Raw genomic sequence first — 13,038 nt, forward strand, 5'->3', positions numbered from 1 at the left:
AGTAGCTATACTAAAAGTGGTATAGGCAAAGGCATAATAATAAGTAGGAAGATTTCTATATGTAGTTAGATAAAAAAGTTATCTAAAACCACCTAATTATAGAGAAGGCCATAACGCATATTAAAGGAGCCTTAATTATAATGTTAAAGGATTTAAAAGAACGTTTAGAGGACTAAAGAAGCGAGAGACACATCTTAGTACCTACGAATAAAGTTATAACGTTTAGATTAGTATAATAAAGGTTTAAACTTAGGGATAAAGATAAGCTAAGAGTTAACCTAAAGCACCTAGTATACTATATGTTATTATAGATTATATACATAGACAATATATATAAAATGCACAAGAATCTAAAGGAAAAGAATTGGAAATACTTTATAAGAATGTACTAGATAACGGATAAGTAATAATATAGGAATGCTAAATATATGTATAGATGGTATCCAGTAAAGGTCTAAGAGAAAGGAAGTTTAGTACTTTAACTAGAAAGATTCCTTATAGAAGAATACTTAGATAGACGATAGTAGTGGGAATGCTTAGAAAACATATGTCTATAGTATATTAAAGATAAAAAGCAAACTAGGCATTGGTTAAAGAGTAAGCTAAGTATACTAGGATTAAGCAGCTAATAGTTAGGAAAAGTAGAGGCCTATAGAACCAGAGGGAGCTAGTAGTAAAGCCTTAAACCCTTAAAGGAATTCAAGGATAATACCTAAATTTATAAATTAATTAGTAAGATTAGCAGTTTAAAGCGCTAATAGATAGTAGAGTAACGCGAAACCACATCTTACTAGTAGTAGTTAAGAGAATGGGACTACCTTATAGATAAAAGGAGCAACCTTATCTATTAGTTACGATTTTGGGAGATCTAATAACCTATAAAAAAGGGATTATTAATCTTAAAATAAGACCTATTTAGATAACTATTAAAGGAAGATAAATTAAGATGTCTTTTAATATCCTACTATTAGGATAGGATAAGGTAGTGTTAGGTATGCCTTAGTTATAGGAATATAATCTAAGGGTTAATTGGATTACAGGTTAGGTTGATATTAGAAATACTTAATGCCATAAAATATAATAATAAGCTAAGTTAGTATAGTACTAAGTAGGAGTAACCTATAAAGAAATAGAAAAAGGACTAAGTTATATACTAAAGAGATACTATAAGTATAGCAAAAAACTATAGTTACTAGAAAGTAAAAAGCTATTAAAATATATAGTATAGGACTATAAGATAGAATTGGAACTAGGGATAAGTTTAAAGTTTTTTTTAATCTATAAGCTTACCGAGGAAGAAGGTAAAGCGTTAAAAGAGTTTATTTAGGAGAATCTATAAAAGGGATATATTAGACCATCGCAGTTATTAGCGGGTTATNNAGTACTATTNATACNAAAGAANAATNGNAAACTAAGGCTGTNTATTAACTATAGANAGTTAAATAGCATTACTAGGAAGGATAGGTATCCTTTACCCTTAATTAGCGAAATCTAAGACAGGATAAGCAATACGCAAATCTTCACAAAAATAGATCTAAGATGGGCGTACTATTAGATTAGGATTAAGGAAGGCGACGAATAAAAGGCAGCCTTTAGGTTAAAGGAAGGACTATATAAGCTATTAGTTATATAATTTAGGCTTATAAACACACNAGCAACGTTCTAGAAGCGTATTAATAATATATTAAGAGAATACTTAGATGAATTTGTTATAGTATATTTTAATAATATCATTATCTACTTAATAACTAAGGAAAAACACGGAGAATACGTTAAATAGGTCTTAAAGAGACTATAAGAAGAACAGATGCTAGTAGTAATTAAGAAATGCAAGTTCTTTACTAGGAAGACCGATTTTGTTAAATTTATTATTAAACTAGGCTAACTTAGTATAGATCTAAAGAAGATCAAGGCTATAGTAAATTAGTAGGAACTANAGAACNTTANANANTTAAGATNNTTTNTAGGGTTTTNNAATTACTANAGAAGGTTTATAGCNNANTAGTTAAAGGATATTAAGCCATTTACGCGGTTAATAAAGAAAGAAGAACTATAGGCATAGGGAGAGGAGTAAAGAGAACTCTTTAAAAAAGTTAAAGAGTTATTTACCTAGGAGCTAGTTCTTAAGATCTATTAACTAGAACTAGAGACAGTTATAGAAATAGATATATTAAACTATATACTAGGAGTATACTTTATATAAAAATATTAAGATAGATAGCACCTAGTAGCATACTATAGTTAGAAGATAACACTACTAGAATTAAACTATAACATCTATAACAAGGAGTTATTAGGTATAGTTACAGCATTAAAGGAATAGAGAGCATTCTTATAAAGCACAGAAAAACTATTTATAGTTAAAATAGATTATAAGAACCTAATAGAATTCCTAATGATAAAGGAACTCAACTAAAGATAGGTTAGATGGGTAGAGATACTTATAGAATACCATTTTAAGATTTAATATATTAAAGGTATAGATAATACACGGGTAGATACTCTAAGCCGTAAAGCTAAACTATAAAATAAGGAAAAGCTATTAGGGGCTTTATTATAAAAAGATATAGACGGATTAATTAGGTATAATTATTTGAAAATCATAGCAACTTAAGAAGATAATAAACTAGAGAAAGTCTATAAGATACTAGAAAGCTTTTAGGTATAGAGAATTTTAAAAATATAGCTAGAAGATCTACAGACGGATATGTATAAAAATTAAGAAGTAAAGTATATCCTAAAAAGTATAGCAGAGTAGTTTATAGAGGACTTTTATAAGGGATTAACTTAAGGACACAATAGAGCTATAGGCTTAGTGTTAAGACTTTAGGAGGAGTATATTATTAACGGAATCTAGAGGATAGTTAAGAGGGTTACTAAGGAGTGTCTAAATTGCTAAAGGAATAAACTGATAAGGCATAAGCTATATAGAGGGCTACAACCTATTAAAATACTAGAGAGACTATAGGAGGTTATATTATAGGACTTTATTATTAAGTTACTAAAATTAAAAGATCCTATTACCGGACAAGATTATAACGCGATTTTAGTAATAGTAGATAAGCTTATAAAGTAGGGATACTTTATAGTATATATAGAAGAAATCTTAGCGGAAGATATTACTAGAATTTATGTTAAAGAAGTATTTATAAGACATAGGGTACTAAATAAGATTATATTAGATAGAGATCTAAGATTTATAGCAGTATTTTAGGAAGTATTTTTAGCGGAGTAAGGAGTTTAAGTAGTAACTTCTACCGCATATTATCCATAAATAGATAGTTAAATAGAAAGATTAAACTAGACACTAGAATAGTATCTAAGGCATTATATTAATTATGTATAGAATAATTAGGTATTACTATTACTAATTATATAGTTTATATACAATACAACACCTTAAAAAGGAATAGGTATATTACTATTTAAGGCAAATTATGGATATAAGCTAAGAACATTGTTGTTACTATAGTAAGTAAAGAAAATAAGTAGTATAGCTAAAGAAAGAATAAAGGATTTAATAAATTTTTATATAGACCTTATAGAGACAGCTAAGGTAGTACAGTAAAGAATAAAAAGGTACTATAATGCTAAGAGATCTAAGGGACCAGATCTTAAGGAGGGAGATAAAGTATGGCTACTATATAAAAATTTTAAGAGTTGACAACTAAGTAAGAAATTAGACTATATTAGACTAGGACCTTTTAAAATTATATAAAGGATTTTACCGGTCACGTTTAAGTTAAACCTACTAGCTAAAATGAAGATCTACCCTATATAGTATATTGCAATGCTAGAGCTAGTATATAGAAATATTAAGCTATTAGGCTATAAGGCAGATATATATAGAGGATAAGAAGAAGATAAATAGTAAGTTTTAAAGATCGTTAATTAGAAGGATATTAATAACAAAATATAGTATAAGGTTAAGTGGATAGGCTATACTAAGACTACCTAGGAGCTACTAAAGAATTTAAAAAATGCTATAGAAAAGGTATAGAAGTATTAGAAGAGATTAGGTTAAGCAATATTAATAAAGAAGGATTATTAAAGAATAAGTTACTTAAGGGGGACCTAAGAAGAGTAGTTGCCAAACTACTTAGATCTATTTCCTTCTTTATTAGAAGAGAATCCGTTCTTTTATTACCTAGTTCCTATAGACCTTATTTTATAAGTTTTTACTCCTTAGAATAAACCTTCTTACGTACCTTCTTAAGACGGATTAGTTAAGCGGACGCCGCCAAATAAGACTTAAGGGCCCGTTACTAAGCATTGGCAGCCTCCTATTTAGCGTCCTAAAATTAGCGCAATTCCGTAAAAGTAATAGATAGTTTATTATTTAGCCGCGTAGCAGCAGATTAAACACAAGACCCTAAGATAAATTAATTAGGGAACTAGACGACTATTAAGAGTAATAGGTCGTGTATATTTAGCATTAAAAGTAAAGTAAACGTTATAGGATAAATGAATATTCGCTTTAGTACACTCTAAGTAAGAGGACGGTTGTCGCGAAGATGGGTTCGCTAACGCAATATAAACTAACCCCTTTTTTAAATAGCGGAAACATAGAGATGGTATAATCTCACTAAGAGATAATATCGTAGTAATAGTGCGAGCACGACGAGTAGTTAAGGAAGAAGAAATTACTTTAGGTATAATAAGTAATAATATTAGCCAAATTAATTAGATGGATATTACACCTCTAGTAAACAACTTAGAGATGTTTTAAATCTTTAAGGACGAAGATAAAGAGGAGGAAGATGGTGTTATGGACGCTTTAAGTACAATATTATAACTACTTAAAGAAGAGATAGAAGAAGCTAGTTAGTTAATATAGGTATAGTCTAAGATAGAGCTAATAGAACTATGTGACGAGGAATAGTAACTAAAGTTATATAATATAATCTATATAATTTATGCAATCTATAGGATCTATAATAGAGTAGATAAAATATACGTATATTATATATAAGAAGGATTTTATAGGAGTACGGTTGCGTATTTAAGGACCCTTAGTCCCTACCTAGATAGTTCCTTCCTTATAGTAATTTTTAGAATATAATTAGAGTTAATCTATTAGGCAACCACTCCACTAGTTGTTATTACGTTATTAACTTTTATACTTATATTTCCTATACACCTAGCCCAATAACGAGCCTATTATAGTTCTTACTATAAGGTTCCATTACAATCATCAATTATTACTTATAAGAAGATTAATAGTACTATAGGACAACCCGCTAATATATTCTTATAGCCTACAGAATAGCCTACGGACGTATTCTTTACTAACCATCGCTACTACTAACTAACGTCTTGACTAAGTTTATTAAATAATCGTTATAGCAATAATACTAGGACGTGCTTTATATGTAAGAAAGGAAACTATTAGTTAACTAGGTATACTAAAGAAGAATATAACGAAGTAAGAGAAGGATTTAAAAGACGTGTCCACTAGTACCTTGTGGATAATAATATTAATAATAACTTTAATAAGGATATAACGGCTATAGCATTTAATATATTAACCCCAACTACAGTTCCTATTAGCGGTAACTTCTTTTATAATAACTATAGTATTAAGCACTTTATAACCTTAAATAGACTAATACTAATTAAAACGGCTAAGAATATAGTCACGTTTATAAACAACGATGCCTTTACCTATAGCCTTACGGGTAGTATAGAGTCTAGTAGTATAAACCCTAGTAGTATAGAACCTAGTATAGTAAGGCATAGTAATGTTAATAATAAGAGTAGCAATAATAAGGGCAAGAGCGCTACCTACCTCTATAATAATAACCCTCCCAACCTTACCGTTAATATTGACTTCTTTAACTATTATTTCGATAATAACGGATAGGACTTAGCCCTTTTACCTACTTTCCCTATAGTCTATAATAACTTTTATACCTTTTAAAGCCGCCATATCTTTAGTTTTAACTTTAACTACGCTTTATTATAGGACACCTCAGTAATACCTTATACGCGCCTACCTGTCTCTACCGCAATATCCGAATATTTACAATATCCGCAATATTCGCAATATCCGTAGTAATATCCGCAATATCCATAACAATATCCACAACGTCTGCAATATCCGTAATATTCGCAATACCTAAGACATTTGCAATTACTGCCCTAAGCACCTATTAACCTATATACTTCTCCTTTATACTTTTTTACCTTCTTTCCTTTTTATAAATATTGCTAGTATCTATATAAGTAGAGGTTACGTGATTATATCTCTAATTAGTTATTCTTACAGTAACTTATTAGCCCCCTATTTAGGCACCGCGATCCTTATAATCCTTTGCAAAAGATATAAATAAATTAAAGAACCTATTACCTTATATTGTAATTATAGTACCCCTAGGTAATACTAACATATAGTATTCCTATAGAGAAGGGGTTATTTAGTTAGCCTATAGTAGTTTATTAATAAGGTTAAGTTTAAAGGAGTTAATAGAATATATCTTAGCGCCTAAAAAGTCTATACTTAGTTCTACCTATATTTAGGGGTTAAGGTATTCTAGTTATAGTAGTGTTTAGGTTTATAGTAAGATTTTTATAGCCGTCTAGTTATCTAGGTCTTACTTATACCTTATAAAAGCGTCTATATAGTTTATAGCGCCTAATCTATATATAATTAAGAAGTTAAATTAAAATAGGGTATCCGCCTAGTATACTTACTAGGCTATAAGGGCCTTAGTTATTATAAAGTATTCTAAAGCCTTATAATTTAAAACTACCTTAATTAGCTTAGGGGTCCCCTTTAGCTATATATACTAGTGCTAAAAGCTAGAAATAATAGCTAGCATTTCTTTATTATGGATATAGTAATTTAGCTTAGCATCTATTATAGTCTTTAAATAATATATAATAGGGTGCTACTCTCTATCTAGTTGCTTCTAGGAAAAAATACTAGCTATTACACTATTTAAGGTATTAGTTTTTAGTATTAAGGGCTGTTTTAGGTTAAAATAGGTAAATAAGGGAGCTAATACTAGCCGTTTCTTAAGCTTATTAAAGGCCTGCCTATATATAGTATTAAAGTAAAAGGGCTGGTCTTTTTTAGTAAAATAGTTAAGAGGCTAGATAATTCTACTATAGTCCTTAATAAAGCGTTAATAAAAGTTATAAAACCCTAAAAAGAATTATACCCCCTTTACGGTCCGTAAGGGTGCCTACTAGTTAATTACGGCCGTTTTCTTTAGGTTAGTTTTAATTCTATTTATACTAATAATAAAACCTAAGTACTTTATATACTTAATACTAAACTCTAACTTTTTAATATTAACCTAGAGGTTAGCCTTATAGAGCTATTATAGGACTTTATAGACATACTCCTTATATTCTAGCTTATTCTTAAAGTAGATTATAATATTATCTAAATAGGCCGTATAGAAATTATTAAGGTAGTTAAAGAGTATATTATTTATATACCGCTAGTATATAGCTAGTCTATTAGTTAGTTTAAAAGGAAGTACTTTATATTTATATATTCCGTAATAGGTCTAAAATATAGTAAGATCTTTAGACCTAGGGTTTATCCTAATTTAGTAAAAGGCCTAGCGGATATTAAGCTTTATAAAGACCTTAGCTCTACTTATTTAGGCTAAAGTCTTATTAAGTAGAGGTAGTAAATAGCGATCCTTATAGGTTATATTATTTAGCTTATAGTAATTAATATAGAAGTAGAGTCCTTTATTTAGCTTTTTAATAAAAAAAATAGGTAAGATAAAAGGGGCTTAGCTAGGCTTAATAAAGCCCTTATTTAGGTTATTAATAAGATACTACTTTATAGCCTATAATTTAGTAATAAACTATTTATAAAGGGGGCTAAAGCTAAGGGTGTTTTCTTTACCCTACTTAATCTTAATCTTATAGTTATATAGTTAGTAAAATAAAAGTATATTAGACGCTACTTTAAAGAATATGTCCTTAAATTTCTAGTATTAATAGGGTAGCTTTTATTCTACTAGTTCCTTATCTATAAGCTCGCTTTCTTATCTACTAAGCTTATTTCCCTTTTCTTTAATTATTTAATTAATTTTATATAAGCTTATTATAAAGGTAATAGTATTAGGCTAAACTAAGTTCTAATAAAATCCTACGGCACTAATATAGCAGATATTAATTAGTAGGAGGTCCGCTGGTTTCCTTATAGCTATTTTCTAAACTATATTTTATAGTTTAGGGTTTATAATCTTTCTTAGCTTCTATTTTATCTTCTATAGGTTATTCCTTTAATCTATTAGTTTAGTATAATATTTAATATCCCTTATTATTCTTTATAGCTATATAAGGCCTAAGCTCTCTATAGGGGGCTTTTTTAGGTTACTATTAACTTCCTAGGTCTTTAATATAGGTGGCGTAATATAGGTAGTTTAGGGGCGATATAGTATATAGATTTATTACGAATTAAGCTATATATCTTTTTTAAAGGCCTAGTTCCTATATATAGTATTAGCCTAGTAAATAGTATTAATCTAGGGCTATATAAGGTTTTCTATTATAATACTAATTTCTTTTATAAAGAAAGGGGTTAAGGGTAGAGTTTTAGGCTAGGTAAGCTATCTACTTTATATATTAAGCTATAAGCCTAAATAGGCTAGCTATTTTTACCTTAAGATTATATTATAGTTACCTAGGTCTATAATAAGGAAGGGGGTATTATACTACCTTTATTTATTAACACGGAGGTAAATCTATAAGATAGTTATAATAGGTAGTCCTATCCGCCTATTATACCTATAGATAGGAATTAGTTTAGGTAGTTCTTTAATAGGTATATTTAGGAAGTTAGCTAGCTTTATAGTATACTAAATATCTATTAANGTAAAGGNATTTACTCTAAAGTTAGCTAAAGTAGAGGTTAAAACTTAGTATTTATTATAGAATAAAGTATAAGGGATAGTATAGCTTTTTTTACTAATTAGCTAATTTAGATTAATATCTAATATATTAATCCCTTTTAACCCTANAGAGGAGTTTTTCTCTAGGGTTTCTTTTTTTTTAACTTTATGCTATTCTCCTAGATTAATAGAACCTCGTCTACTTTCGCGTTTATTAGGCAATTCTTTATATAGTAACCTTTTTATCTATAAAAGAAGTAAGCTCTTTAATTACTAAGGGCCTATATATAGGGGTTACTATATATAGGCTAAGTATTTACTAAACCTATAGTAGGGCTAGTCGTACGGCTAGCTACTAAATTAGCGGTAGGCTATATAGGTAGTACTATAGGGGTTGCCGATTATACTAGGGTATTGCGGGCTATTCTTATATTACTTATAGTCTAATTTAAAGGGTTTCTGGCTTTATACTATTTAGTATATACCTTAATTTAGTAGAGGCCTTAGTTAATAGCTAAGTACTAGTTTATAAGTTCCTTTAGCGTTTATATAGTAGTAAAAACTAGTAATACGGCTCGCTATAGGTCTAGGGTAAGCTTATTAAATAGGTCTAGTATTAAATCTTCTTAGGGAATTTAAGCCTAGCTAGCTAGGTATAGAAAGCGGGTCTAAAAGGCTAAAAAGGTCTCTATTATTTTTATATTTAGGCTTTTATAATTAAGTTAGGCGTTTTATACTTTAAAGGGGTCCTTATAAATANAAGATAGGTAAATAATTATCTTTTCTTTAGAGAGNAAGGGCTNTATTAAATCCTATATATANTATANACNTAGGTATATTTATATATCCCTACTANTANAGCTAAAGATATAGGCTATTTTAGCTTAAGTAGTAGGGAAGTAGTCCGTATTAACTTTAAGCTTATCTTATAATTAAAGCTTTTAATTATTAAATATAGGGTTAGTTCTGTTTATAAATAATAGGGGGTTTATAACTTTTATAGACCGCGATAATGCTAATACTATATATTAGGCTAGAGCCTTAAGGACTATAGTAAGTCTTTAGGTGTTTAATAATTCCTTATTAGGTATAGGGGGTTTTCTANCTTTAAGCAGCTNTTAAAGTTATTTAATTTTAGTATTAGCTGCTATAAGCTCTACTTAGGAGTTTAAGTTAGTTGCTATTTTACTATTAAAGGTATTTAAGGGTTCTATAGCTACTTTACCAGCTGCTATATTTCTTAGCATTATAGTATAGTTATTAGGGTAACCTTTAGTAGGATTCTATAGGGGTTTTAGTCTATATATATTCTATAGGTCTTATTATTTTTTTCTATTCTTTTAGTTCTAGTAATATTCTTTAGGTTTAATTNTATATTTTATTCTAGTTTATAGTCTATAGATATATTTAAGTTCCTTTTTANAAAAAAAGGGTAGTTAAGCTTTAGATAATATTAGTAACTTAGTTAATTAAGGTATAAGTATAGTAAGAAGGACGCGTAAGCCTATATAATTAGTAGTTTATAAATAAGGATTTAAAGCTAAAGAAAGGAAAGAAGAANAAGAGTAGCGCTAGTTAAAGTAGGGTTTTTTTATATAGTTCTCTAGTTATATAACTATAAAGTTTTATTAAGTTTTACTAAGTTCTACTAGTTAAGTTCTACTAAGTTCTACTAGTGCTATAATAGTTACTATCTTTTATATCCTAGCCACTATTCTTGTCTTAAAAGGACTTATTTAGGGCTATATATATTTATTTATTTAAGCGTTAATAATTACGTCCTTAAGCTTCTTATAGGTAGTATAGGCCTTACTAAACTAGCGCTATATAAGTAAAGCCTAGATACCCTTAATAACGGTATATAGTAAAGTAGCTTCTTTTAACTTTATATGCCTAGTAAGGTCTTTAGAAACCTGCTATATATTAGCCTATATAATACTACTTTAGGTTAGCTAATTATAGACCGCATAGCTATTATCCCTAAAGGTCGCTATATTGTTATAATAAGGAATATTAATGCTAATAGCCTATATGCTATTATTAACACTAAGTATATTAATATGTTATAGTTACTCTATATTTAGGTTCTTATTAGAATTTTATTAGCTATATAATACTATTAACCTTTTTAAAGTTCCCTTTACTATATATACTTTTTAGGAAGCCTTTTTAAAAATATCTATATTATAGAACTTACCTATAATACCTATTTCNACTACTTTCTATCTATTTTCTATTTTAATTATATTCTATTTCCCTACTATTANAACTTACCTATTATATATTTTAAATTTAATATTTATTAAAGGATCTCTCCTTAAATATTATCTTATATTATTAAACCTAATTACTACTTTAACTACCTCTTNCTTCCTTAATTTATNCTTTACTACTTATACCTAGCTATNTATAAAATTAAGTATTATACCTATATTATATATAGTTNNTCTTTCTTTTATTTTANTATAGCTACTACTTANATATTTATNTAAAGGCTTTNTAGAAGTNTTNTTAGTACCTTAGTTATAGGCTATACCTTTCTTACCTATACTATTGTTTTATAAACTAATAATTAACTATATNCCTTACTTAGTTAGATNCTTTATTAGTAAAAATAATTTATTNTTTCCTAAAGTAAAATANACTTAGAAGAATAGATATAAATTTTAAATTATAAAAATTATAAAAAATAGTTAGTTAGAGCTTATATAATTATACTATATTAATATTTATTTTTCTAGATTTAAAGCTAAACTTCTATTCCCTTAATAACTTAATTTAATTTCTATTTTCTAAATTCTACCTTCTAAATTTCTATCTACCAGCTATTAAAAATCTTGTGAAAATAAACTATTTATAGAATTGTGATCTAATACTTGCATATATACGCGTTTATACTATTAATTATACTAAGCCTAATCCTAATCTATATTTAGGCTGTATAATTTATATACTAGAAAAGGTTATATATGGCCTTAATCCTATATAGTGCAACTTTATATATAAGGATTAAGTCCATTTCTTTACTGACCCTAACTATCCCTATTAACAATATATTAATTACTTTATTCTAAATAACAACTACTATTAAGTAAGTTTATACTAATATATACTTTACTACTCTAACTTATAATAAATAGGTCCCTAAGAAGCATACTAATACTATAAAGGCCGTAATAGGCAGATTACTTATTAATAGGAAGCCACCCTTAGCTGGAGCTAATATATACCCTAGACTATAGGCTAATAATAAGTAGCGCTATAAGACTAAAGAATTAGCACTAGCTCTAATATAAACGTAAGTCCACTATATATTATAACCCTAATATTATAATAACTAATATAGTATATCTATTAAAAAATATAGACCCAGTTCTTAAATTATATTACACTTTAGCACTACGTCCTTTATTAATAATAAAGCTGAGATTAAACCTTATATAAATACTATTATGGTTAGTTATTAATCCTAAGCTATACTAGCTTAGTAAACTAATGTTTATTAGAATATCTATAAGGAGTTTGGCGATAGTTACCCTAATATTATAGTAGTTAATAAAGCGGCGCTAATAATTGCACTTACGAAAGGGGTTAGGATATTACTTTTTAGGTATAAGTCTAAATAGTATAAAGCGGCTAGTGTAGAGCTAGAGGCTGCGGTAAATAGGTTTAAGTTAGAGTAACTTTAAGTTTACTTCTTTAGATATAGGGTTAATGGTTTTAAATTGCATATAGAGGACTTCTTAAGTTAGGTATTAGAGATATCTAATATTAATTTAAAATTGGTAATTAGGTTTATAGAGTAATTAGATATATTATATTATAATAAAGATGTCTCTATAAAGTGGAAATAAATAGTAGTATATTATAATAGATTAATATATTATATAATATAGATTAAAGGGAGTTTTTAGAAAGGCTTCCTAAAAATATCTATAGGTAGTATATTAGGAAATAAAATATAGTATATATTAGACCAAAGTATTCTAAAAATAGTGGTTATATTTAAAATATATAATAGGTAAGTTTTAATAGTAGGTTAGTATAATATAGTTTAGAAAATAGTAGAAAATAAATTAATAGGTATAAAGTAGTAGAAAAAGAGGTATTATGGATAAGTTCTATAATATATATATTTTTATTTAGGGATTTTAAAAAAGGGTATATAGTTTAGAGAAGT

General features: G+C 27.8%; 1 protein-coding gene across 1 annotated transcript; it reads right to left on the reverse strand.

The window, feature by feature from the left end:
* Nucleotides 1-7,208: 7,208 nt before the first annotated feature.
* Nucleotides 7,209-7,442, reverse strand: K441DRAFT_515436 (uncharacterized protein; the record flags this gene model as incomplete). Its single annotated transcript, XM_067642109.1, has 2 exons — nt 7,209-7,301; nt 7,335-7,442. Coding segments are annotated over 2 exons (201 nt in total), but the record flags the coding sequence as incomplete, so codon positions are not given.
* Between the last annotated feature and the right edge of the window lie 5,596 nt (nt 7,443-13,038).

Source organism: Cenococcum geophilum (assembly GCF_001692895.1).
Source record: "Cenococcum geophilum 1.58 unplaced genomic scaffold K441scaffold_128, whole genome shotgun sequence".
NCBI classification, from domain to species: domain Eukaryota; kingdom Fungi; phylum Ascomycota; class Dothideomycetes; order Gloniales; family Gloniaceae; genus Cenococcum; species Cenococcum geophilum.